The sequence below is a fragment of the Geotrypetes seraphini genome, chromosome 3 (assembly GCF_902459505.1).
Source record: "Geotrypetes seraphini chromosome 3, aGeoSer1.1, whole genome shotgun sequence".
Classification (NCBI taxonomy): domain Eukaryota; kingdom Metazoa; phylum Chordata; class Amphibia; order Gymnophiona; family Dermophiidae; genus Geotrypetes; species Geotrypetes seraphini.
The window spans coordinates 171230733-171258492 of NC_047086.1; the positions used below are offsets into that span (position 1 = coordinate 171230733).

The 27760-nt window shown below is 43.3% G+C and overlaps 1 protein-coding gene across 3 annotated transcripts in view; it reads right to left on the reverse strand.

Moving 5' to 3' along the window:
- The window catches only part of SLC2A12 (solute carrier family 2 member 12), a 60385-nt gene extending 33958 nt beyond the window's left edge, over nt 1-26427 (reverse strand). For 2 of the 3 annotated variants that reach the window (XM_033939905.1, XM_033939906.1), the window contains exons 1-2: nt 26190-26427; nt 12571-13923 (exon numbers count right to left, since the gene is read on the reverse strand). In XM_033939905.1, the coding sequence (XP_033795796.1) occupies nt 12571-13923; nt 26190-26298 (1462 nt within the window). In that variant the 5' untranslated portion in view covers nt 26299-26427. Of the gene's footprint in view, nt 1-5601; nt 5982-12570; nt 13924-26189 lie in introns of those variants that run through there. The other variant, XM_033939907.1, reaches the window with a different exon arrangement.
- Between the last annotated feature and the right edge of the window lie 1333 nt (nt 26428-27760).

Sequence of the window (27760 nt, forward strand, 5' to 3'; positions counted from 1 at the left end):
AATAGGGCACTGGTCTTTGACCTAAGGGCCGCCGCGTGAGCAGACTGCTGGGCCACGATAGACCACCGGTCTGACCCAGAAGCGGCAAATCTTATGTTCTTATGCCTCATAGCAAATCATGCTTTCCCTGTCTGCCTAAGTTAGATTGTAAGCTCTTCTGAGCAGAGGCAGTCTATTAAATGTCAAAATGTACAGCGCTGTGTATGCTTTTCAGCATTATACAAGTGATAAATAGTAGTAGTAAATCATTTAACTACCAAATTGCAAAACTTCTCATTGAAATTCATATGCACTGTTCCACAAAAGTCTGAGAACATGGCTTTCAAGAAGTCCCTGTTTGGGGCCTAGGGAGACTCAGACTTTGTATGCTCGACAGAACGACAATGTTAGTGGTTACTTACTGCTTTATATGCCTTATCTTACATTAAAGATATGTAACGTTTAACTCTGTGTAGCACGTATACCATAATTCTATGTGGCAATATGATGTATGTAACCCACCTAGAATGCCAATTTACAAGGATTTGGTGGCATATAAGATTGCACATAACTCCAAATACACATAAAATTCTACAGATGAATTATCCATACAACTTTATATGTTTGCCGGACTGCTCCATATTGCCCTCACTGTAGATTAACATGCCTGTCTTTTCTTTTGTTTCATGAATGAATAAAATGATTGTTATGTGTATTATCTCTGGAACTTTTCTTTTGATATTAGAGTTTCTTTCCTTTCTGTGGTTTGTTTTTAGGACTTATGGTAAAGGCAGCATATCAAATCAATAAATAATCATAATTAATTCTTTTTATTGCTCTTTTATATCATAAGAACATAAGAATTGCCGCTGCTGGGTCAGACCAGTGGTCCATCGTGCCCAGCAGTCGGATCATAAAGCGGCCCTTAGGTCAAAGACCAGTGCCTTAACTGAGACTAGCCTTACCTGCGTATGTTCTGGTTCAGCAGGAACTTGTCTAACTTTGTCTTGAATCCCTGGAGGGTGTTTTCCCCTATGACAGACTCTGGAAGAGCGTTCCAGTTTTCTACAATTCTTTGGGTGAAGAAGAACTTCCTTATGTTCGTATGGAATCTATCCCCTTCCAACTTTAGAGGGTGCCTCTCGTTCTCCCTACCTTGGAGAGGGTGAACAACCTGTCCTTATCTACTAAGTCCATCCCCTTCAGTACCTTGAACGTTTCGATCATGTCCCTTCTCAATCTCCTCTGTTTGAGGGAGAAGAGGCTCAGTTTCTCTAATCTTTCGCTGTATGGCAACTTCTCCAGCCCCTTAACTATCTTAGTCGCTCTTTTCTGGACCCTTTCCAGTAGTACTGTGTCCTTCTTCATGTACGGCGACCAGTGCTGCACGCAGTACTCCAGGTGAGGGCACACCATGGCCCGGTACTGCAGCATGATAACCTTCTCCGATCTGTTCGTGATCCCCTTCTTTATCATTCCTAGCATTCTGTTTGATTTTTTTGCCGCCGCCGCACATTATATACCATCTACAACTAGGTTTTCTTTGCCCATTAAACTCTATGGATTTTCCTTGAATGTTAATGAAACTTGCAAACAGGCATCATGAATGGCAACAGCATCCCAGGGCATCATGAGATAGGCAAAATGACCAAACAGTTAAAAGGATGCCTCATAAATAAGAAAAGAAAAGTGGTTAATCAGGGATATAAACAACCCAAAGAAAAATAAGAGGGGCAAAGCAGAACCAACACTGGCATGAAGGTCCCAAGGTACTGGGGGGGGGGGGGGGGGAGTTGAAGCATCGCAGAACAAACAGAAACACAAACAGCCCATGTAAGGTGCAGGAGAGAAGATTTTCTGCCACTTAAGTGCAAATTACAGAATACTGCAAGCTACATGTGACCTACATACATTGAACTATTGTACAACTACATGAATGCATGTAACTACTATCAGGAAAGAGTGCACACTACCTGCAAATAGTACACATGCTTTAAGAAAAGTGCACACATTTGGACTTGTGCACACATCTGCCCACATGCTATTTTATAACACTGCACTCAAAGGGCCAAATTCTGTAAAGTGCGTCTGAAGTTCGGAATTGTTTGGGCGTCCAGCTAAATGCAATTCGACAAAAGTTAGACGTCCTTTATAGAATCGTGATCAGTGGCACTCAGCATCATTAGACGTCCATATTTTTAGATGTCCTTTAGAGAATCGCTTTTTAGGCAGAAGTTAGACGTCCATCCAATGTCCTTAACGTTATAATGTTTTATTATTATGACGTTATTAGAATGGTGATTTTATGCTGGTTTTCATTAAAATTGTAAGCAGTGAAATGCTGGCACCACTATAGTTAATTTTTTAATTGGATTTTTAAAAAATCTTTTATTTCTCTTCTCTCACAGGGAGTGAGTGGGATTTAAACTAGCAACGTCAGGGCAGAAGGCTATAGGTCTTTCGCGGAATCTGGGTGCCCTGTGTCATTAAAGAATAGGCTCTCACTGCGCAGCATAGGGCCACTGAAGAGGAGGTGCTCACTTATGGAATTCTCCCCCCCCCCCCACAAACACACACTAAATTGTGGCTGAATATTGCCACTCTCTATCTAGCTAGTCATTAAGCCTTCTTTCCACCCTGGCATAGAGAAATTTGCATTGTTACTATCCAAATTGTGCCATTAAAAATCTGAGGTCAGTGGACTTACCTATTTACCAGCTGCCCAAAGATCTCTAGCCACAATCTGAATAGCAACAGTGAATATGTGATTGTGGCAGATCGAGGGATTTTCTCTCTCTAGGAATGCTGTTATGTCACTGAGCAGCAGAAGGCACCATATATTTGGAAAGGACTACAGGTCCCAGAGTTCCCTGCACTGCTTGGCCCAGTGCTGAGTCAGAGGTGTGGGTCTCAGGGAGAAGTATTTCTGCCCAGGCTTGACTCAGTTAGAGAGAGGTCCAAGGAGAAAGGAGAGGTCTGAGGTAGACACAAGTTGGCTGAGGTAAGTCAAGCTTTATTATAATGTGTGAGGCAAACAGAATAAAAGTTATTGCATAGAATTGTGTGTGTTTGCATCATGATTCTCCTAAAAATACAGGCCAGCCTGCCGCAACCAACACCTAAAAAGAATACCAACTGCAGTGTTTAAATATCAAGCCAATGGATTTTTATAAATGCAGCTGGTGCTTAAAAAAACTCATTCACTAGGGGAACTGAATATTAACCCAATACTGTCATGTGAATCAGATGTCAGCCTGTAGATTGTATCTAAACCAGCAGTTCGCAAACCTGTCCTGAGGGCTCCCCAGCCAGTCAGGGTTTCAGGATATATCTATAATAAATATTCATGAGAGAGATTTGCATTTACTGCCTCCACAGTTAACTGTTGAAGAGTAAGATAATTTGCCATTGCCAAGGTTAACTCTTGAGTCCTTGGTTTAATCATTATTCACCAGCTGTGAAAGGAGCAACATATCTCAGCAGAACTCTTTTGTGTACTTGCTGTCTTGTTGCTCTCAGAGGGCCCGACGAAACATCATCTGACTGATAAACCCTGAAGGCTAAGTGATGATATAAATAATATAGAAGTTGACCTTAGAGAACCAGGAGGCAACTGTACAAGTTTATCCATGCATATTACTAGCTCAGTTATTAGTATAATGATATACCATCCAGGGTTATAATGAGTTCACTTATCGTTTAAAGGTTTACCAGGCCTTGATACCAGTAGATATATGGTTAAATATTATTCACAGTCTGCTGCTCTAGGAGCAGGGATCACTGAAAATTGGTATGGACTGAGTCTATATATTCATGCTTGTCTATGGTTAACCCTTTATGCTCAGACCTCTTGCAGCGATCCTGGTTTCTGAATCAATGGATTTGCTGATTAGCTCACGAAGCGCTGGGTGATCTGTTAGCAGGGCCAGTACGAAACATGCTAGGGCCCAAGGCAGAAATTTAGAAGGGGGCTCTAAAGCCCTCCAACAGACTGCATCTAATTCAGATTCAAGTAGGTCGGGAGCCCCCTAATGCCAGCCCGGATTACTAGGGTCCTTGTTTCAAGAACAGAACTGCTCAGACCTCTACATCAACAACTTAGATCAAACGCGTACGTGCTAAAATTTGCATATGCACTAAACAGGTAAATAATACAGTTATGATCTTATTAGACATTATCATACTATTTGCTAACTTTGGGATCCCAGAAGGCAAATTTAACATCTCTGACTGCTCCAGATTTCACTCCTGATCTGGTGCTATAGATGTTGCCACACCAACCTCACTTGGCCAGCTCAGCACACAACAGTTAAATAACAATGGGGTCTTGTGGTCCCAATCCAATGCAACATAAAACTGTCCAGCCTTGGCATACACTTTGACTCTCAATGCCGCTTCTCATTTTTGAACATATGTTATGAATTTCAGGCATCAAAGTATGACCTAGCTGTGAGAATTACCATTTCGGCATAAAAGGATACTTCCTCCTTTTCCCTCTCTCTCCTCCCCTGCTTACATTTGCTTTTTTTTTTTTTTTTTTTTTTGTTAACCATTTATAGACACCTGCTCCAGGCCTATTATGGTATATCAAAAGCTGTTCAGAGAAAACAGGAGATACCTCCTTCCTGAATTGTGGAAGGCAAGAAAACAAACCAAGAAGGTGACAGGTTGATGCTCGATCTCCTTTATTAGATAATATGACACTGACTCGACACGATCGTGTTTCGGCCCAAAAGGGCCTGACTCAGGAGTCAGATTATTTGAACTGAGGAGAGAAAATTACTTGATGGTGCATAGTTTTATGAAAATGCTCTGCTAGCCTTTAAACAACATCTTTAGGTAGAATTGCAAAAACCTTAGAAGACAAAATTGAAAGGTTTTTGCAGCTCTGCCTACAAATACCTTGTGCGGGTCATAAAGCTGGCACAAGCACTCTTGAACAACTGTTGTCAATAATATCATCCTTCTTTTGTAATCAGGAAAATAAAAAGAGTCTTTTTAAAGACTAGAAGAAAATTTTCATAAGACTGTGCACCATCAAGTAATTCTCTCTCCTCAGTTCAAATAATCAGACTCCTGAGGCAGGCCCAGTGTCATATTATCTAATAAAAGAGAACCATATCAAAAGCTGTAACATAAATAAAGAAATAGGGCCCTAAAATGGGTCCTTTCTTTGTTCAATTACAAAACATTCTAGGTTCCCAATCCAGAATAGTTTTCCTATAGCATGAGGTAAAGTGGGTTAGAGTACATTAATTTGTTCATTGCCCCAGCAGTTAGTCTTTCCCTATGGTTTTAGAGGAAAGGATAAAAAGCAATGTAAAAAGGTGATAAGGAGTTTTTTCTCCTTCTGACCTGCCTTGAAGAGTGATGCTGAAGGAGCCTTTGAGCTAGGGCATTGGCCTAGAAGGATGTCTGGGATGTGTTCTAGGGCAGGGGTGTCAAAGTCCCTACTTGAGGGCCACAATCCAGTCGTGTTTTTAGGATTTCCTCAATGAATATGCATGAGACCTATTAGCATACAATGAAAGCAGTGCATGCAAATAGATCTCATGCATATTCATTGGGGAAATCCTGAGAACCCGATTGGATTCTGGCCCTCGAGGACCGGAGTTGCCCATGTCTGTCCTATACAGTTTACAATATATCCATATACATATGTAATAGTTAAAATAGTACAAAAGAGGGACAAATTATCAAGAATTGAAATGCGCAGACCCTATAAAAAAGCATTAACAAACAATTGTGTTTTGAGAAGCTTTCTCAAAATTCCTCTATCAGCACATTTTCTCAATTGTCCTACCAGCGAATTCCAAAATGTCACCCTCGCACAACAGAAGGTCATTGCGCAATTTTCGACATATTTCGGATTAACATTGGCCTTTAACAAAGCAGAATTTGGAAAAGGATTTGATTGAAGATGGTGAAGGGCCATTATCTTCTGTGGGGTCAGGGGGGCTCTTGATGTTTGGCCAGGAGAAAATCTTGTAGTTGATGATGCTCTAGAGTTGAAAGGGGGTAGGGTAAGCATTGAGGCAATTAGAGATAATAGGTAGAGTTCCCCCTGTCTAACCAGCCTATTAACTTTGGTTCAGTTAGCACAGCCAAGCAGAAAGCGTAATTTTCAGCAAAGAGTGTACATTCAAAGGGCAGGCTCATCTTTAATACTGCTCTTTGCTGCACATAAATTCTACTGTGCACTAAGTTATCTGTTAGCATGTTTGCCAAAAAATGCCGGCTTACATCAACCTCTTTCTTATACTAGGGATGGGCACCCAAAAATTTTTAGTTTTCATATTTGTTTGGGTTTTTTAAAAAAAATATTCAAATGGAAATAAATGTCATTAAAAGTGCACACTTTTCTTAAAGAGTGTGTGCCTGTTGCACACTTTTTCCCACTATTACGTGCACGCGCGAACTTGTATGCATACATATTGTACAACTGCACGAATGCATGTACCTACTATCAGGAAAGAGTGCACGCTACCTGCAAATAGTACACATGCTTTAAGAAAAGTGCACACATTTGGATTTGTGCACACATCTACCAACATGCTATTTTATAACACTACACTCAAAGGGCCAAATTCTGTAAAGCGCGTCTGAAGTTAGGCGTCGTTTGGGCGTCCAGCTAAATGCGATTCTACAAAAGTTAGACATCCTTTATAGAATCGTGCTCAGCGGTGCTCAGCGTCAGTTAGACGTCCATATTTTTAGACGTCCTTTAGAGAATCGCTTTTTAGGCAGAAGTTAGACGTCCATCCAATGTCTTTAAAGTTATGACGTTATTAGAATGGTGATTTTATGCTGTTTTTCATTAAAATTGTAAGCAGTGAAATGCTGGCACCACTATAGTTAATTTTTTAATTGGATTTTTAAATATCTTTTATTTTCTCTTCTCTCACAGGGAGTGAGTGGGATTTAAACTAGCAACGTCAGGGTAGAAGGCTGTAGGCCTAACCAGTATGCCACAGAGTGAGCTAGCAAGCCTCATAGCAATAGTAAAACTAGATCTTATAGGCATTGTAAAGCAGGTCTACTTTTGAGCATGGTTTCGGTGATCGATAGATGTGAATTAGTTGGGCGGGACTCAGGCAGGCTTTGGATGTCTCCAATGCGTTCTGCTAAATAGGTTTATGGGGGCTTTTATTTTTGCATTATTAAGCTCAAAATACATTTAATAATGCCCCACATAAACAGGGCACATGAATACAGATATATTACATGCAAAATCTTCTATTTTTGTGGGCAAACAGCAATGGTATTTGCTAATTATAGGAAAATATCTTTATATTGCTTACTTATATTGCGTCTCTCTTTCTGAGTAAAGAGTGCTGCAATGTGCAAAGTCTTGAAAGAGTTGCATTAAGCATGAAAAAATATATATATTGCATAGATAACTTCATTTCCAAAAGGTTAAGAACAGAAAAAAGAGATACAGACCTTACCATGGCTTCTAGTTCAGGGCAAATGGATGTCCCCAGCTGCACAATGGTGACCTCATTGTAAAATCATCAAGGTGCACCTGGAGGATAAAATGCTACTAATAAAATAGGAATATGTGCTGGGGGAAGTGACCATACTTGGGATTTGAACCCATGACCTTTGGAACATGAGAACAGGACTTTTACCCATTGAGCCACAGCAGCTTCCATTCAAGTGCCTCTTCTGACATGTGATATGATACCTGAGGCTCTCCTAACTCACATCTATCTACTGCCCAAGTCACGCTCAAAAGTAGACCTGCTTTTCAATTGCCTACAATGTAGACGCACTCAGGTGCTCAGAAATATGCTAATTACACCAGAGACATCCACATCGAAGTCTCTTCTATGCCACGTCCACGCCTACTTTTTAGGCGCAGCTTTTTTCCAATGGGCGTCCACAAAATTGTGGACATCTTTTTGTAGAATTACGCCCAGTGTTTGGATGTCTAAGTTCCAATTAATGCTTGTTAAAGTCATTAATTGAGCTTATTATCTACTTTATTTGAACATCTAAGCCTGTGGACGTCCAAATTGTGGGCGCCTACAGTTAGGCATCCTTTACAGAATCTACCCCAAAGCGTTTTGTGCATGACCCACAAGGGGGCGTGGCCATGGGAGTGGTCAGGGACTTTCCAAAAATTTAGACAGGGAGTTATAGAATTCCTGAATTCTATACCCAACTTGCATGCCAAGATTTACACCGAGTTTTAGCTGGCTTAAGTCTTCGTGCCCAAAGTTGGGCGCAGGAATTGGCGCACTGCGCTATTTTATAAAGGGTGCTTGGTGTGGAATGCCCTGTATAATATATGAATATAAGTATACTGTAATATATGAATTTAAGACTACAAAATCCTAAGTGGTGTAGAACGGGTACAAGTGGATCGATTTTTTTTTTTTTACTGCATCAGAACTAGGGGACACTTGATGAAGTTACAGAGTAATACTTTTAAAACCAATAGGAGGAAATATCTTTTCACTCAGAGAATAGTTAAGCTCTGAAATGTGTTGCCTGAGGATGTGGTAAAAGCTGTTAATGTAGCTGGTTTTAAAAAGGGTTTGGACAAGTTCCTGGAGGAAAAGTCTATAAACGGCTGTTGTGACAGATATGGGGGAAGCCACTGCTTGCCTTAGCTCGGTGGCATGGAATGCTGATATTTGTTTTTTTTGCCATGTACTTGTGATTTGAATTGGCCTCCGTGAAGACGGGATACAGGGCTAGATGGACCATTGGTCTGACCCAGTAACACTATTCTTATGTTCTTAGTTTAATGCGGATCTTTCTGGCACCATTTACTGAATCTGGCCCTTTGTGTGCACTCTTAACAGTGAACAACATTCACTTATGCAACAGTAGCAGACATTTAAAATATAGGCTATAGGACAATATAAAATAATTTATTGAGGGTTGTAGGAAAAACACTGAAAACAGTATATTTTTTTGGCCTAGGAATCCTGTAAGTTGCCCTGGTGAGTTTTCTAATGACATATGGGCTTTTGGGCTAATATTCAGTAGGAATCTGGGAGGGTAATTCTACAATGTGTTACCTACAATAAGAAGGCAAGCAGCTGCCTATTTCAAGCCTATTCTATAAAGAAAATAGGTAGGAATACTAGAGCAAGTGACACATTTAAAGCATGATCACTTACTTACGCCAACTCTGTAGCTGGTGTAAATTTCTATGCCTAGATTTTAGAAGTAAATTTACCCCTCAATATTCAGTCTGTGGCAATCAGTGGTTGTTTTGTTTAATGCCCACTGTGGGCAGAATTAGCCCTAGATATTTAACACTGGATGTTATCCGTGCACTGGCATTGAATATCTGTGACTAATTCATTATGGGCTAGTCTTTGGAGTTTTTGCGGGTTCCAGCAAATATTCAGCTGGGGCCTGTATAAGTTGAAGCAGGTTCTCTCACACTCTCCAATCCCCCCCCCGCTCCTCCTGACCAAGGTGTCCGCCACCCCTTTGCTGGGCCAACCGTTTCAATCCCTGGTGGCTAGGGGCCTCTATGGGCAGGAGCGATGCCCACTTGCACTTGCCCATCATGGCTTCTTTCTCAAAATGGCGTCACAACCGCTAGCAGCAGTCACATGATACTCATCACCCTCTCTGTCTTCCTCATTTTTGGAGAATATCCCCAAGAAGTTAATAAAATGGTAAAGGTGGGAAAAAAAACTCAGTCACTGTTGCGTGCTCTGCCCATGCAAACTGCAAAATCCAAACATCCAATGGCAAACACATTTTTCTGCTATTTTAAGAGATCACTTGCATGCGGCAGTGACTGGAATACCACTATTGCACATGCATTATGCCTCCTAAAATTATGTGGGTCATTATAGAATTTTCCCCTTTTTGTTTAAATATAACTGGATCACTTATTTAATATTCTTTAAGTAAATATTCAGCTTACTTATGCAGCTAAACTAGACCAGGAATATGATGACTGAAAGTTAAATGGATAACTCTGCCTGTTATCTATGTAGCAGTATTTAACAGTGCTATCCAGTTAGCTTTAGGCTATGCCACCCACGTGCCACTTCTGCCAGACATAATCTTAATGTCTGAACCAAAGTGGTCAGCGAACTCGATGAGTTATGCACCTTAAATACCAAAGTTTAACTACATAAATCATTTTAAGTATTAACTCCTTTGAATTTAAAAGTTGCGACTTCAGTGATTGAGAAATAGGACCAGTGCCAGGCAGATTTCTATGGTCTCTGACCCGAGGATAGCTGGACCAGATCAAGAACAAGTGTATGTTTTTTGTGTCACATTCACCCAAGGGTTGATAGCGAATAAAATGTCAGTTTGCAACATTCTTGGCATGCTAGTTTTTTCATATATTGCCAATAAATGTGACTATCCAAAATTATAAAACCGCTCTTCCATGACTGTGTGACTTCCCTATTTGTTATGCCAGTATTTCAACATGATGGAGTGTAACCTGCACGGAGTGGCATTTATGACTCTAGCCACCTTATTGGGCAGACCGGATGGACCGTGTAGGTCTTCATCTGCCACCATACACTATCAGATTCTTTTACAAAGGTGCGCTGCCAAAGAGCACATGCTAAATGCCGAGCTGTTCATTCTATTTCAATGGGCGGCTCGGCATTTACCATGTGCTGCTTGGGAGCGCAATTTTATAAAAGCCCCCCCCCCCTTCCTTGAAAACAGTTGCTGGAAATATCTGAGATATAATGTATAATAGATGCTTTTCCTGCAATTTGTACAATTAATATCTTACTTCATTGCCAAATTGTTTCAAATGGATTTATGTTTTATGAGTAAACCCTGACAAGAAGGAAAAACAGCAGCATGGCGAGATCACTAGTTTACAAATTCAGTGATTCATAGGCCCTTTTACAAAGCCGTGGCAAACATGCTCTTATGCAGGTCTTTCCCGCGCGGCAAGGCCACTTTTTGCTGCAGCCGGAAGCGGACTGATTTTCCATTTTACAATTTAATGGTCATGTGCTAATGTTCAAAAACTAAGCCTCAATTAGAGTTAATATATTCGTTTATGACCTCAGCAGTACAAACTGTGAGAAAGACTTCATTCACAGTATAGCTTGCACTAGAGTCTTCATCGGTCAGATTTTTTATCTCAAATCTTATTAGTTTATTTATTTTTATTTAGTTTTCAAAATAACTTAAGAGATAATACTCATCTCATTATCAGAGCATAGCAGGGGTTCTTCACCGACATAGGCTATGTTTCGCCATACAAGGCTTTGTCAAGGTAATCCCCTTTCTTATGCCGATTCCACATTCGCTGCCATCATTGTAGTTTAGTTCAATGATGGCAGCGAATGTGGAATCGGCATAAGAAAGGGGATTACCTTGACAAAGCCTTGTATGGCGAAACATAGCCTATGTCGGTGAAGAACCCCTGCTATGCTCTGATAATGAGATGAGTATTATCTCTTAAGTTATTTTGAAAACTAAATAAAAATAAATAAACTAATAAGATTTGAGATAAAAAATCTGACCGATGAAGACTCTAGTGCAAGCTATACTGTGAATGAAGTCTTTCTCACAGTTTGTACTGCTGAGGTCATAAACGAATATATTAACTCTAATTGAGGCTTAGTTTTTGATGCTTCTTAGATTTTTTGGCCTTATAAAGATATATCCAAGTGCCCAATATACTCATGTGCTAATGTTGCCATTGTTAACAGAACACAGCGCATGAGCCCTTACCACCGTCATTTTGTAGGCGATAAGGGCTCACACACTAATCCTGTGCTAGTCAGTCAGCTAATTGATTAGCACAAATGTCCCCTCCTCTAGACACACTCCCTTGGCTAAAAAATAACAATTTTTTTTTAGTTCATAGGTAGTGTGCACAAATAAATGTTGCAAATTTATACCTTACCATGGGACACCTCAGCGCATAGGCAGCGTAACGCTGTTTGGTTTGGGGAGGGCCCAGGAGCTCTGCCCTAGCCTCAGCAAAGCATAATCCTGCAGCACGGCCTGTCACCAGCTCCCGACTCCACTCCCTACCTCCTCCCAGTGTTGGACTTAAAAATTGGGGGGCAGCCACCACTGCGCAGCGTCAACAAGCAGGCCTGCCCCCAGAATGAAGGGTTCCAGGGCAGGCCTGCTCGTTGACACTGTGTGACAGCTGCCCCAAAGATTTAAAATGCAACGTCAGGAAACCAACCAGTGACCGCCAATTTGGGGGGAGGCCATGGCCCATGTGGCCTCCCCCGTTCCGACGCCTATACCTCAGTGCATGCATGGAGTAGCGGGACTAGGAAAATGGTGAGTACAATCAAGGGGTGGCACCTCCCCTGCTTGCCAGGAAAAGACCTTATTCTGCTGGTGTTGCATTCTGGTTCAGTTATTTCCCCTCCCTCCCCCCCCCCCCCCAGTTTTCATATGTACTGTGTACTCCACTGAATTCCTTTCTTTTTTTTTCTTACTAAGCCTCTGCAAACTATGTTGAATATTAGTCCACCATAGTATAATATTTAAAACTTTGTCAAAAGTTAAGAAAAGAGTTGTGTAATCACATTTCAACCACTAGAGATTGTCTTATTGTGCAAAGAAGTTACTGTTTTATCCATGTAAGAAAAATGATTTGTGAGCACTTACTTGGTCCAAGGCCTATGGAAAAAGCAGCAACAAAAGCAAGTAAGCTTGCCAAGCACGTCCACTTCAAAGAAGCTGGAACTGGACTGTCAGTATGCGGTGACTCAGGGAGTTCTCTTTGTTTCACTGTCGATGAATGAACTACTACAGTTCTCCAGCTCCTTTCTTCAGTCTTTGTAGTTTCCAAGATTTCTTGTGTAATAAAAGGGGATCTGCTAGATGAAGTTGTACCAACAAACTCTGCTTGGTGAGAATCCCTGCTGAAGTTCAAGCTCCTTGGGTCATGAACAAATGAATCTTCCCAGGACTGGTTGGGTTGAGTATGGCTTCTGCAAATGCTACTGAAATTTACGTCTATTTTTAGACTTACCAACCCCAGGATGATCAATGATACTGCCATAACTGCTGATCCAATGCAAAGAAAGCGTTTACTTCCTACTTTATCCACAAAGAAGATGGCTGGTATTGTGCCAACTACTTTAATTACTCCAATTCCAGTAGATGCCAGGCTGGCTGCTTCATTGCTATCAAAGCCAACTGACTTCAGAAGAGTAGAAGCATAAAATACAATGTTAGGCTGTCCTGTAACTTGCACAAAAAATACCAATGTGATGCCTATCAACATTCGGGCCCTCATATTGTCCTTAGAGCGAAATAAGTCCAGGAAGCTATATTGGTGTTCCGCTTTAAGGGAAGCCTTAATGGCAGTGAGTTCTTCAGTAGTGTCAGTGGCTGGCATGAGCTTTTGGAGCACCCTGCTGGCTCTTCCATCATGGCCTTTCATAAGCAGGAACCGAGGGCTTTGTGGAAGGAAGTACATTGCAACAGCCTGTAAGGTAGCCAGTGGAATAATTATACCAAACATGTACTTCCAGCCATGAGAAACAGCAGCAAATGCATAATTTGAAATATAGGCAAGAAGAATACCTACTACGAACATCAGTTCATTTAAGGATACCAGTAGGCCTCGTCGGTGCTGTGGTGCAATCTCAGCAATGTAAACACATGTTGCAATTGCAGAAAGAGATATGGCAACTCCTATGGCAATGCGTCCTACGATGAGAACTTCATATGCTACAATCGATATCAAGAGTAAATTTGCCAGGACAAGTACACACGATGATATAATGATAGTAGGTTTTCTTCCATAATGGTCTATCAGGAAACCACCAGTGAGCGACGCTAGTAAGGCTCCAGTCAAAAGTGAGCTTACTACTATTTCTTGCTGTGGGCAGCTAAGCTCCAGTAGACTGTGGAGCTGAAGAAGGGCTCCAGAGATTATCCCTAACTCATAACCCACCAGAAGTGCACTTACAGATGCAATGACAGATGAAAGAAGAGTAAACGTTCCACATCCTAGAATTAAAGGAAAGTACAAATAAGTTTCAGCACGTACACACGACATATGCAAATATTTCACATTTATAGAACATATATCCAATTTTAATACCAGGTAGTGTACAACTGTTTGTTCAAGTACGGTGTTAATTTTAGTTTTTGATCACTGGCACAAGTTCAAATTTCAGGCCCCAAGGATAATTTTGACGAGTGCCTCCTCCCCATAGAAACTCCCCCTTCTCCCCCTCCCCAGTAAAGCTTTAAACCTCTACTGAGGCTGTCAGGAGATGAGCATGGCAAATGCTGAATTTGCATCCAGAAGTGCTACTGAGCTACCTCTCGACCTTCAGTGATCCAATATGGCACTGCAGCAGGGGAAGTACTTAAGCGCATCACATCCTGCTGCTGCTGCAAGGTCAGATCTTACAAATTTGCAGGTGCTGCATGTTGTGGGAAACTGAGTTCATCCATATTTCTCAGTCAACAAATAGTCACAGTGATTTACTGGGCTGGATAGCAGAAGGAATAAACTAGGAAATGGCCTAAGATGAAAGGGTGATGGGTCAAAACCGCAGAGGACAATAGCGTGCCAACATTTGTACGCAGGACAAATGCATGCTGCCGCTTCAGCGCTTTGAGGCCTTCCCTTTTGCGCTCTAAGGGGATGTGGGGGAGGAAACCCCCCCCCCCACTACACTTAGAAGTCCTCGCGCTCCCTGAAAAGTCATAAAGACCGAGAACAAGAAGGAGAATGGGAGTTTTCAGTGTAATGGGGGGGTTTCCCCCTACACACACACCCTCAGAGCGTAAAATGGAAGGCCTCAAAGTGGCAGAAGTGGCAGCGCGCATTTGGCCTGCGCTCAAATGTCGACGCAGAATTGTCAGCGCACCGTTGTCCTCTGTGCTTTTGACGGTGTACCAATGAAAGGCTCAAGGCACTGTCTTAGCCCAGGTTCCAAATGAGTCCAAAAAAGCAGAAAGAAATTACCAGATCCCCCCCCCTCCAAAAAAAAAAATATCAAATAAACCAAAGAATAGTCCCAGTGTTGAAACTATCCTTAAAAGTAAGATTATTTCCCTATGATCACTTTGCACTTGTCTGTGTTGAATAGTGCTGCCCGATTCAGGAAATAAATATTTTGATTCGATTTTCCTACCCAATTGGGTGTTTTTTCCCAAACATCCTGTTAGGTTTATTTTATAGCCTCTTCACCTACTCCACCCCCCTTTGCCCTCTGCTACCCACACTGGCGCTGTGGTGTAAACAAAATAAGCAAACAAAAAATACTTTTCCTCGGATCTCCGAGAATCTCGGAAAGAATGAGAACTCGAAGGCCTTGAGCATGCGCAGATGCTCAAGGCCCAGCGCGAAGGAGGCAGATCTTCGGGCACCGGCACCGGCATGTCCTGTGCATTGGTGCCGGTGTCGGTGCCAAACGGGAGTAAGAAATGTGATCGGGTGGGTGGGTGGATGCCTGGGGGATGCCGGATCGAGGCGGGGAGGGGGTGCGACGTGAGCAGAGGGTGCCGGATCGCGGGGGTGGGGGGCGCTCGTAAATCGAGGCATGCTCGGTTTCCGAGGCGCCGATTTTGCAAATGTTTTGCTCGACTTGCAAAACACTTGCAAACCGGTGCACTCACAAACCGAGGTACCACTGTATATTCATTTCAAAAAATACCCTTCTCAAATGTCATTTCAATTTTCTTAGTCCAAGTTATCCAGAGGTGTAAATCCACAGCAGAGCTTGTGAATCATAGAGCCGCAACATTATACTGGTCCACAGCCCTGATGCAGCCTGAGGGCGAAACGGACAGTTAGCTTAACGTTGGCGAAGGGACTAGCAGAGACAGCAGGAAAGATTGAGTAACGACTTTCACTGCCTATTTTCAACAAACCCTGCCCGGGATCTAAAAGTTAAGTCCCTATTTTAAGAACTATAAACTACACTGGCTGCCCCTGGAGGCGAGAGTGCTGTTCAAGTTTGCCTGCCTCTGTTTCAAATCCATCCATGGTTCAGCCCCCTTATACATGGTCCCCCACTTTACCATGTATCGTCCATCCAGATCCACTCGCAAAGCTCATCTCTTCAGCCATCCAACTCTAAAAGCCTGCCATTACAAAAGACACCTGAACAAAACTCTTGCCTTCCAAGCAGGTCATCTAAATCAGTGTTCTTCAACCTTTTTGCACCCGTGGACCGGCAGAAATAAAATAATTATTTTGTGGACCGGCAAACTACTAGGACTAAAATTTAAAAACCCCGTTTACGCCCCATCTCCGCGAGCTCGGTCCCCGCAAACCATCTGATCCCATCTGCAATTATGATTTTATATTGAATGTATTTTATTAAAGTATAAAAAGAAACAATATTCTGAACAATTGTGATTTTATAAATATAAATATACAGAGCAAAGACCAACAAAACCCCTGTCTCCCCTCCCCTTCACATATATCCCCTCTACTATCAAGAAAACTGAACAAGCCAAGTTATTATAGAATGCTACATAGAAATATCATGCTAACAGAATACTGCAGTCCCCAGTTATGTCTCTAGCAGGATATATAATTCAAATCTGATATATTCTAATGACAAAATAGAAATAAAATTATTTTTTTCTACCTTTTGTTGTCTCTGGTTCCTGCTTTCATCTTCTTTTCACTCTTTTCCTTCCACCATCTGCCCGTTCCATCCAATGTCTGCCCTCTCCCCCTTCCATATGTATCTGACTTCTTTCTATGCCCCTCTTCCTTGTCCATCCTCCTCTCTCCTTTTTACATCATTCATTCCAGCTTCACTGCCTTCTTTATTTTTATCTCTCCTACACCAGATCTAGCATCTTTATCCCTCTCTCATTTCTCTGCTGACCCCCTTTCCAGCATCAATGTCTCTCTACTTTCTCATTCCTCTCTCTCTTCCCTTTCTCTCATCTGATCTCTCCATTCCACCCTGACCCCCTTCCCCTCCTGTAATCTCCCTGCCAGCTGTTTCCTTCCTTTTTTCTTTCTCCCTACCCTCCTTCCTTTTTTTCCTTCTCCCTTCCCTCCTCCCTCTATCCAACAGTAACTCTCTTCCCATCCCTTTCCCTCCTCCCCTCCTAGCAGCATCTCTTCTTCTTCTCCCTTCCCTCCTCCCTCTATCCAACATTAACTCTCTTCCCATCCCTTTCCCTCCACCCCTCCCAGCAGCATCTCTCCTTCTAACTCCCTTCAAGTCCAGTAACAGCTCTCCCTTTTCCAAACCTTCCCAGCCTCCTACAGTGGCTTCCTCCCCTTCCAGCAGCTCTCGGTACTTGCCTGCAGGAAGTTGCCGGAAAATCACTGCCCTGGCAAATAGGAGAGCTGTTGGGAGGGGAGACAGCCACTGTGAAGGCTCCCCAGGATCTTATTCGCACACGCTGACCTCAATCTGCAGCTCTCTCCGGTCTAATCGCAACTTCCCCGCGGCCCTCTTCAGCAACTCGGCAGGGGTGGCGATCAAGACACGCTGCCGACATCGGGACCTTCACTCTCTGAGTCCCGCCTATTTTGTTTCAACTTCCTGTTTCTGAACAGGCGAGACTCATAGAGGGAAGGCCCCGACGTTGGCAGCCTATCTTGATCGCCTGAGGCTGGGAGGAACATTAATCAGCAGGAACCGCAGTCAGGAGGAACCGCAGGCGGCAGGAAATTTAACTGCCGATTTGATCTCGCCGGCCCTATGCGGACCGGCAGAAATTTTCTGCGGACCGACACCGGTCCGCGGACCGGCGGTTGAAGAACTGTGATCTAAATGTCTGGCTGTGTAATATTTTCTCGCGCTCTTCATCCTACCTAAACTGCAGAAAATTATTAAAAACTAATCTATTTAACCGATTTGTAATCCAAGACTCTTACCCTACCTTTCCCCCCTAGACCTCCTTTCTCCTCCCTTCCATCTCACCTTCTCCTGACCCTTACATTGCTCCAGCCCCCCTTCTTAGCTCTATTAATTGTATCTATTCTGCTGATTGTTCCACTTACTGATTGTACTTGTTGATTGTACCTTTTCGCTGATTGTACCCATTCGCTGATTGTCCAGCTCTTCTTCACTGTAAACCGCCTCGAACTTCTATGGCTTTGGCGGTATATAAGAAATAAATTATTATTATTATTATTTTTGATTAACAACAGGGCAGGAGGGGAGCATGCGCCAGTGAGGTTAATTCCCTTTCTAGTGTGATCGTAAAACACATACAACACTCGGGGATCTGAGGCTCAGCCCCTTTGATAGTAACTAAAAGGATTTAAGTTCAGGGGCTATTCATAGTGGATTTACACCTTTGGATAACTTGGACTAAGAAAATTGAAATGACATTTGTAAAGGGTATTTTATGAAATGAACCCCACTATTAACCCTTCTCCATTCAGAATATTGACCGTTTAAACCTATTCTTTGTTGTCTGTTTTTCAACCAGTTCTTAATCCATTAAAAGACATTACCTCCTATCCCTTGACTTTCTAATTTCCACAGAAGTCTTTTATGAGGTACTATGTCAAATGCCTTTTGAAAATCCAAACACACAATATCAACCAGCTCACCTTTATTTACATGTTCATTCAACCCTTCAAATAAATGTAGTAGATTGGTGAGAAAGATTTCCCTTAACTAAATCCATGCTGGCTTTCTCTCATTAATTTATGCTTAGATATATTGTCACAGGGCTGCCCCTGTTCCTAGCGAGGAAGCCTTTCCAGAAAAGGGAAATGGGGTTAAAATCCTAGAAAGTATTCCTAAGCCTGCTAAGGAGAGTCCCAAAGCAGCTCCTAGGAATACTTACAAGCCAAGCCTTCCTGCAATGAAACCTCCTAAAGCCTTGCCTAAAGCAGGCAGATCTGGTTTAGCTTTACCTAAGCCAGTTATAAGAAAACAAGTGGAAAGACTACATCTCCCAGCAGGCATAGAGCCAGGGAAAGGAAAGAGCAGGGCTGGAATACAAGCCACTCCCAATCAGGCTCAAATTGGTTTAAGCCAGGTGAGAAGCTCTCTGAGGACAGGCTACCTTAACACACCTGTAGGGAGGACTAATCAGCTCCCTACAGTGAGAGAAAAGAGAGTGGTTTTCTCAAAGCAGGGGAGCCAGCTCCAGATGCAATTGGAGCACCAGCTTCAGAGTACACATCAGCTCCCAACCCAGCCAGTTGCAAGTCGCAGATTGCCAGTCCAAGGAATCTGGAAGCCACAGTCTACCAGACCAGGCAGAAGTGGGTGATATAGAAGTCACAGAGAGTGGTGAGACTGGGTTTGGGCAGGACATTGAGTTGGCTGATGAAGATTTTGCATATGATATGGAGATAGAGGAAACAGAGCAGCCCATTACTGAAAGTATGGAAACAAGCTAATCTTTTTCCTGTTTGGGAAGCTTGGAGGAAAATGTGGAATGTGTACTACCCTAAGAGAAGGCTGGAAGTTTTGTGTTTGAAGAAAGCTTTACATTAGGAACAAGTTTTTTCTTTGTTCTTTTGAGATATTAGGCTGGGAGCTGACCATTGTTTGTGTTCTAAATGCTGCCAGGATACCAGGTGATACAAACCTGAAGTAAGCCGATTTGAAGGTTTTGTTTTGATTTTTATTTAATAAAGTATTCCAGAAAATTTGCACCTCTGATTTTGAAATGGTTGTTTTTTCATTATTTCAATACCAAGCTACCATTAGAACCTCGCATAACCGCTCGGCTGAGGTTTATGTGCTCCGGGTAAGGCGACTTGCTGAGCCCAGCTTGGCCGCGCCCGGTCACAATATGTTCCGTCATTTTGTTCTTTATAATAGTCTGTATCATTTTGCCTGACACTGACATCAGACTCACTGGTCTATAATTTCATGGATCACCTCTGTAACACTTTTAAAAAATTGGGTCATTTTTTAAAAATTGGGTCACGTTGGCCACCCTCCAGTCTTCCAGTGCTACACTGGATTTTAGAAAAAAAATTTCTAGCAATAGCTTTGCAAGTTCATTTTTCAATTCTATCAGCACTCTGGAATGTATACCATCCAGTCCAGGCAATTTTCTACCATTCAGTTCGTTAAATTGACCCGTTACATCTTCCAGTGTTACAGAGATTTGTTTGAGTTTATCTGATTCATAAGAACTGAATACCATTTCTGGCACCAGTAACTCCCCCACATCTTCCTCGGTGAAGACCCTTCAGAGCAACATTAAGGTCCCATGATAGGCAAGGCCTACGCAGTGGGGGATGTAATCTGAGAACTCCCCTGAAACACCAAGTGATGTCTGGGTGAGATGCCAACGACCACATGCCTCTCCGAGCCCTCAAGCACAAGAGACTGGCTACTTGTACCTTGAAACTGAAACCGCTAGGCCCTTTTAAAGTCTGGCTTGTAGGAGAGCCAAAATGGGAGCTTTCTCAGGCTCTATCTGCTCCTTGGCACACCATAACTGGAAAGTCTTCCAGGTCTTTCCACAAGCCACAAATGTCGCAGGTTCTTCGACTACAGAAGGAATCTGCCTTTGCATTCTTGGCAGTGGCCATGAGATCCATTTCCAGTCTTCTGCAGCGCTGCACAATGAGGGTGAACGCCCTCTGGGATGGAGACAACTCCCCTGGATCCAGAGTCTGCTTGCTGAGAAAATCAGCCTAGACGTTCTCCACTCCAGCCTCAGGTGAGAGGGCCTATAAGTGCACTTCCACACACTGGAACAACATCTGTGCCTCCAGGCATAGAGGAGCACTTCCCATGCCTCTCTGTTTGGTCACATAAGCTACCGCTGTGGCATTGTCTGAAAACACCCTGTCAGGAAGGACTGCAACTCCTTCAGCACCAAACAAATGGCTCTTGGCTCCAAATTATTTATAGACCACTTGCTCTCCGATGGAGTCCACTTGCCCTGGAGCGGACGATCACAGCAGTGAACTCTTCAGCTGCTCATGCTGGTATCAGTTGTGAGGATCAATTCTGAGAGACATGCCCCTCAATAGGGCATCCCCCGAAGCCACCAATGCAAGCTGCATCTTGCCCCAGAAGACCAGGGGAGCTGTGTCTGCAGAGAGTGTCATTGTAGTAACCATCTGAAGAGAAGAGAGTCCTGGAGTGGCTGCTTATGCGCTCTCGCCCAGGGAACAACTTTCAGGTAAGCCACCCTCAAGCACCTGAAGGTAATGCCACACCATGGGGCTTGATAAGGCCAAAATCTCTAAGATCTGCTTCCTGAGTTTCTCTTTGAGTGGCTTGGGAAGAAAGACACAGCCCTATGCTTTCTTGAAATGGACTCCCAGATATTCCAAGCACTGAGTTGGTTCTAGTTGACTTTTTCGGAAGCTGATTATCCAGTCAAACCTCTGGAGGAGATCCACCATCTCCTGTACAGCACGCTCACCTTCCTGATGTGAGGGAGCTCTGATCAGCCAATCGTCCAGGTAAAGATGCACCTGTATGCCTATCCTCCATAGGTGAACCACTACAACTGCCATCACCTTGGTAAAGGTGCATGGAACTGTGGCCAAACCGAAAGGGAGCGTCACAAACTGGAAGTGTCGCTGGAGAACGTGGAATCGAGCCATCAAGCCATTTTGAACAGGCTGCTACACCAAACAGGATCAAGTGGGCACTGTTCCCACTTGGTTGTCATGCTAGACCACCAGGTGGGGGGGACCTATGGGTTTGGGGAGAAGGGCTCAACCTGCCATCTTCTTTCTTGGGGAGGTATGAGGGTGATCAGGGCAGGAAGAAGAAAAGCATGCAGAGAAATGGGTTCAGAAAGGAAAGTTCAGCACTTGCTTCAGCGTGGTCGCAAATACTAAAGATACGTTTTATTTGTGATTTCATGGTATTTGCGAGGGCTATACCACAAACAATGGCATATTGATGGTGAGTGGCGCCTGGGGTGGTGGTGCCCCTCTCCCGCCCTCTTCCCTGCCTCCCCCTCCCTGCCGCACACAGTGCCTCTTTCCTATACCTTTCGGCACATCAACTTGCTGCCTGCATTAGCTTCACCACTTTCTCTGACTTCACTTCCCAGGCACGGGTCCCAGAAGTGACGAGAGCGCCAAAGCTGATGCGGGCAGCAAGTTAAAAAGGTACAAAGTTAAAAAGGTACGAAGGAAGAGGCGTGCATGGCCCTGGGGGAGGGGGGAGCGGAGAGGAGGAGGGTGCCGGTGCCCTGAGCAAGACTACCCCTCCCCCCACACCCCATACTATGCAACTGGCCACAAACCCCACGAATATGAAAACAAAAACTTAATAATGATTTTTTTAATATTCATGGGGCCGTCTTTGACCCTAACCCCTATGAATATGGAGGAAGAAGTGTATTTTCTGCTCAGACTGCCATTCAAAAGAGCCAAGTTGAAATTAGGGGATGCAATATCCTCTCGCACTGAGGATGTATCTTAAGGGGCTTCTGCCTCTGAGGGAAACTTTATGACAGCTGTTGTAGTTGGTGATTTGATCATTAGGCATGTAGATAGCTAGGTGGCTGATGAGTGTGACGATCGCCTGGTCACTTGCCTGCCTGGGGCGAAGGTGGCGGACCTCACGCGTCAGATAGGATTTTAGATAGTGCTGGGGAGGAGCCAGCTGTCTTGGTACATGTAGGTACCAATGAAAAAGGAAAATGTGGGAGGGAGGTTCTGGAAGCCAAATTTAGGCTCTTAGGTAGAAAACTGAAATCCAGATCCTCCAGGGTAGCATTTTCAGAAATGCTCCCAGTTCTACGTGCAGGACCCAAGAGACAGGTAGAGCTCCAAAGTTCAGAAAGGATAGACTCCACCTTAACCGGGATGGAACCAGGCTGCTGGTGTTAATGTTTAAAAAGGAGTTAGAGCAGCTTTTAAACTGAGATGTGGGGGGAAGCCAACAGTCGCCCGGGAGCAAATGGTTCAGTGTGAGGTATCCTTGAAGGATACTATTGAAAAAGGATATTTAGGGAGTCCCAGTAGAGAGGTTCCAATAATGGTGAAAGAAAACCAGGAAGGTTTAAGAGGAAGGCAGAATAAAAGACTCAGAATTTCCCTGTCTTCTAGTTGCAAGGAAAAAAATATGGAAAAAAATACAATTTGAAGTGTCTTTATACAAATGCTAGAAGCCTAAAAAATAAAAAAGGAGAGTTAAGAGTATATAGCACTGAACGATGACATGCATATAATAGGAATCTCGGAGACCTGGTGGAAGGAGGACAATCAGTGCAACACTGTGTTACCTGAGTACAAATTAAATTGCAAGGATAGAGTAGATCAAATTGGAGGGGGGTTGCACTATATATTAAAGAGGGAATTGAATCAAATTAAATAAACATTCTGCATGACATGGATAGCAGTGTGGAATCCTTAAGGATAGAAATTCCATGTGTGAAGGGAAGGAATATAAAGGTAGAGTCATATTACCATCCCCCTGGACAAGATGAGCAGACAGATGAAGAAATGTTTTCAGAGATTAGAAAAGCTTGAGAATTGGGTGACAGTATAATAATGGATGATTTCAATTGTCCCAATATTGACTGGTTAAATGTTACATCGGGGAGTGCTAGGGAGGTAAAATTCCTAGACGTTATAAATGACTGCTTCTTGGAGCAACTGGTCTGGCAACCGACAAGAGGGGGGAGCTATTTTAGATTTGGTCCTTATTGGAATGCAAGACGTAGTACAGGAGTTAACTGTGTTGGGTCCACTGGGAAACTGTGATCATAACATGATCAAATTTGAGCTGATATCAGGAGTGACGTCGCAAAAGAAATCTAATGTAGAGGCGTTTAATTTTCGAAAGGGTGACTATGATAAAATGAGGAAAATGGTTAAGAAGCTAAAAAAGGTTAGGACTGTAAACCAGGCATGGATGTTATTTAAAAATACCATCATGGAAGCCCAGAACAGATGTATTCCACGTATCGGCAAAGGTGGAAAGAAGAGGAAATGAGAGCTGGCGTGGTTAAAAGGTGACGTGAAAGAGGCTATTAGAGCCAAAAAATATCCTTTAAAGAATTGGAAAAGGATCCGAATGAAGAAAATAAGAAGAGACACAAGTACTGGCAAGTTAGATGCAAAGCATTGATAAAGACAGCTAAGAAAGAATATGAAGAGAAACTTACAAAAGAGGCAAAAACGATAAAACCTTCTGCCCAATGTGCGGCGGAGGCCAAAATAGCAAACAAGATGCTAGGAATTATTTTAAAAGGGATGGTTAACAAGACTAAGAATATTATAATGTCCCTGTATCGCTCCATGGTGCAACATCGTCTGGAGTATTGTGTTCAATTCTGGTCTCCTTATTTCAAGAAAGATATATAGTGGCGCTAGAAAAGGGTCAAAGAAGAGCAATCAAGATGATAAAGGGGATGGAACTCCTCATATGAGGAAAGACTAAAAAGGTTAGGGCTCTTCAGCTTGGAAAAGATGGCTGAGGGGAGATATGATTGAAGTCTACAAAATCCTGAGTGGAGTAGAACGCGTACAAGTGGATTGATTTTTCACTCTGTCACAAATTACAAAGACTAGGAGACACTCGATGAAGTTACAGGGAAATACTTTTAAAACCAATAGGAGGAAATTTTTTCACTCAGGTTGTGGTAAGAGCGGATAGTGTAGCTGGTTTTAAGAAAGGTTTGGACAATTTCCTGGAGGAAAAGTCCTTAGTCTGTTATTGAGAGACATGGGGGAAGCCACTGCTTGCCCAGGATTGGTAGCCTGGAATATTGCTACTCCATGGGTTTTTGCAAGGTACTAGTGACCTGGATTGGCCACCGTGAGAACAGGCTACTAGGCTTAATGGACCATTGGTCTGACCCAGTAAGGCTATGTTCTTATGTTCTTAATGTCCTAACATTTATGCACCTATTATGCATGTAAATGTTCAGAGGGAAGGAGTTAATGTTTATAACAAAAAAGTGCCTTTCTAAAGGGGTCAACGCTCCAGCTTTTGCATGTGTTGCTCTGGGCGTCAGAGTTCCAGCACACTTCTACTTTCCTGTTTCAACCCAATTTAAAGCCCAGTCTTTCAAATTTTAAGTCTCTAGCTCGTTCTGCCTAAAGTTTTTCATCTTCTATCTTCCACTGAATAGAAGTGGAGTAATACGAAAATGCAAACCCAGTTTGGAAAAATCACTCACTACTTCTCTAATTTGTGCCTGAAATCATGCATAACCTGCCCACCTCAAGTGAACCCAGACACTAGTTGGCATTTGGTTTAAAATCCCAGATCATGGGCTTTCACCACGTTCCAGTTACAGTACAAAAACACAGTTAAAGAATGAATTTCTTATCAAAACAATCTGAATATGATTTCAATAAGTTATTGTACTTTGGCCTTATGATTTGCTTTCCACTGTCCCCCCTAGTTGCCATGAAATAGCAGTAGCAAAGGAATTATGCATGCTAATTCATCTGTGTAAATTCTTCTTTTAATTTGCTTTTCAAATGTTCTGTTTGAATTTCTGAGAGACAAATTTGAACCAGTGTGCTCTTGATTTATGGTCTATGAGATCACAGTGATGTTTTTCTCATTTATTTTATTGTAAACCATCTATTTATGGGATAAATACATTAAGTGAAGGAAAGACTGAAAAGGATTTTTAGAGGCCACCTAAGTGCAGAGATCTAGTAGCCAAATTAGTTCTAAATAACACTGGATTCTGTGAATAGAATATTAACTTCCATCTGTCATTGGGCCAAAGTTGCAATAATCTGGGTTGGGAGTGGGGTGAAGGGATCCGAAAACTCATGCACTTTACGTCTTTTCACCATGCTTTGGTTGGTCCAACAAGAAGTATGAGGCTATACAAGAAATGCAAGGACTCCCTAGGCAAATACTGTACAAACTGTACTGTCCATTAGTGAAAATGTAAATCAATAGTTATGAAAGCACAAATATAGATAGGTAAAATAACTTTTAAAAAAAACCGAAAAGAAAGATTAAAAAAAAGGAACAGTATTATACCTCCCTATATACCCATTGACCAATGTGTGTTTGCTAAAATGTTAGCAAACTGAAAGATGCTTATTCCCTGACACTGTGTTAATTAATTTCCATCAAGTAAAAATCTTGGCATTATTTTGGTCAACTTGTAGGCATGAATTTCCCACAGAAATGGTGCCAGTCTGGACAGCTTGCTCTCTCATGTAACCAGAATAATGGAATCTATTCGGTCACCTTCCACTATTAACACTGTCTCCTTTGTTCCCTTCCGAAGTCACTTCGACACTCTCTTTGAAAAGTTATACATTTGATCACAAGCCAAAAAAAGAGGACATATTAAAGTGCTGAGCTCTGTATGGCACAGTCCAGCTGCACTAGCCGTGAGCAGCAAGTCACTTTTACCTGTTGGAGCCTGGAGCTGATGCAGGTGGGTGACTTTTGTGTCCTGTTCACTTTCCCTGAGCTTCTGATGCTGCAGACTGACCTCCTCTGTACTTGGCCCAGGTGCCATTGTGTTTTCAACTTTTCTCCTGTGGAGGTCGAGGCACAGTTCACCGGGATTTACACAGGGCTGCACTGATCGCCCCACTGTGCATTTTCTCCCCCTTTGCCTTTCTCCCAGAACCTGTCAGGAACAGAAGCCGAGTGACAAGGTACCGGGGGTGTGAACAAGTTTGCCAGTAGTCCAGAAGCCTGGGCCCCTCTCTGTGACACACAGGGCTGCTGGCCTATCCCCTACAAGTGGGAGAGGCATATTTCGGAAGTACTGTATATTCTCTTATGCTCCCAGACTAATACTTGCTGACCACATTCTTCTCTGATTACTCAAAAGCGTTTTATGTCCTGGGTCTGTGCACCATCTCTAAAGAAAGGATTTAAAATCCAGGCAGTGTCAGCCAGCGAGTATAGGTGACGGGAGGAAACGGGACTCAAAAGATGATAAAAATAAATATTGTGAAACACACACACACACAAAAAGAAACAGCCAGGGTTGTTTTTTACGAGTTTGAGATGGTGCATTATTTCCATTCTTAGAAAGCTTTAAAACTGCCTGATCAAAAATATTTTCCTAGTATTCTTTTATTTTATTTCTAAATTCCTTGGAAAAATAATTCCACAAAAGGGCAAATTGGTACTGTGTTTTATTTTGTAGTCTGGATGAAGCATTATGTGAAAGAATTATGCAAAATGACAGTTACAGAGCTGTTACTGGTTCTAAGTCATTGCTCAGAAGGGGAAGATTTGGCTCACGCCTTTTAAGTAATAAAGAGCCCGAGAGCTAGTCTCGATGGGCGACATTAACGCGGGACTGGGTGGCCCGCTGTGTCGCCCACGGGACTAGCTAGGATAGGGGAGGGGTCGAGGGTAGCGTGCCCAAGGGGGGGCGGTCCGCTCGAGGCGTCGCAGCCGAAGTGGATTGTGGGTGGGAAGGGGAAAAAAGGCAAGGCTCTCGGAGGACCCTAACAGTCTTGGTCCTCCGAAGCAGCTTGCCTTCCGGCCGGGTACGGGCGCACGGGAGAGGCCTACCTCGTTGCTCGCCTCGTGTCGGGCCTCCGATCCAGCTCGCCGGCCGCGCACGCGCTCGCGGCCACGGAATATATTAAAAAAATAAATAAATAAATAAATTTTTTTTCTCTCCACGTGGCCGTCGAGCATGGCGCACTCCCAGGCCACCGCCGCGGACCCGGCCGAGATCTCCTTCCTGGCGGGCGACTCCCTCGATGAGGACGAGCACCTCTTGGTGAGTGCGGCGGCTGGGAAGGGCAGGCAGTTGCCTCCGAGGCGCTCCCGTGCATCGGCACGGGCGGCTATAGCGCTGGAGGTAGTGGGGGTGGCGCCTGCTATAGGTCGCGGTACGGGGTCGACGCGCAGGGGCAGGAGCCGGAACCCTGCTGCGGGAAGGGGGAAGAGTCTCGCGGCCACAGTGGGGGCTCATAATGCAGGTTCCTTGCCGGCCGGGAGGGTTACGGTCG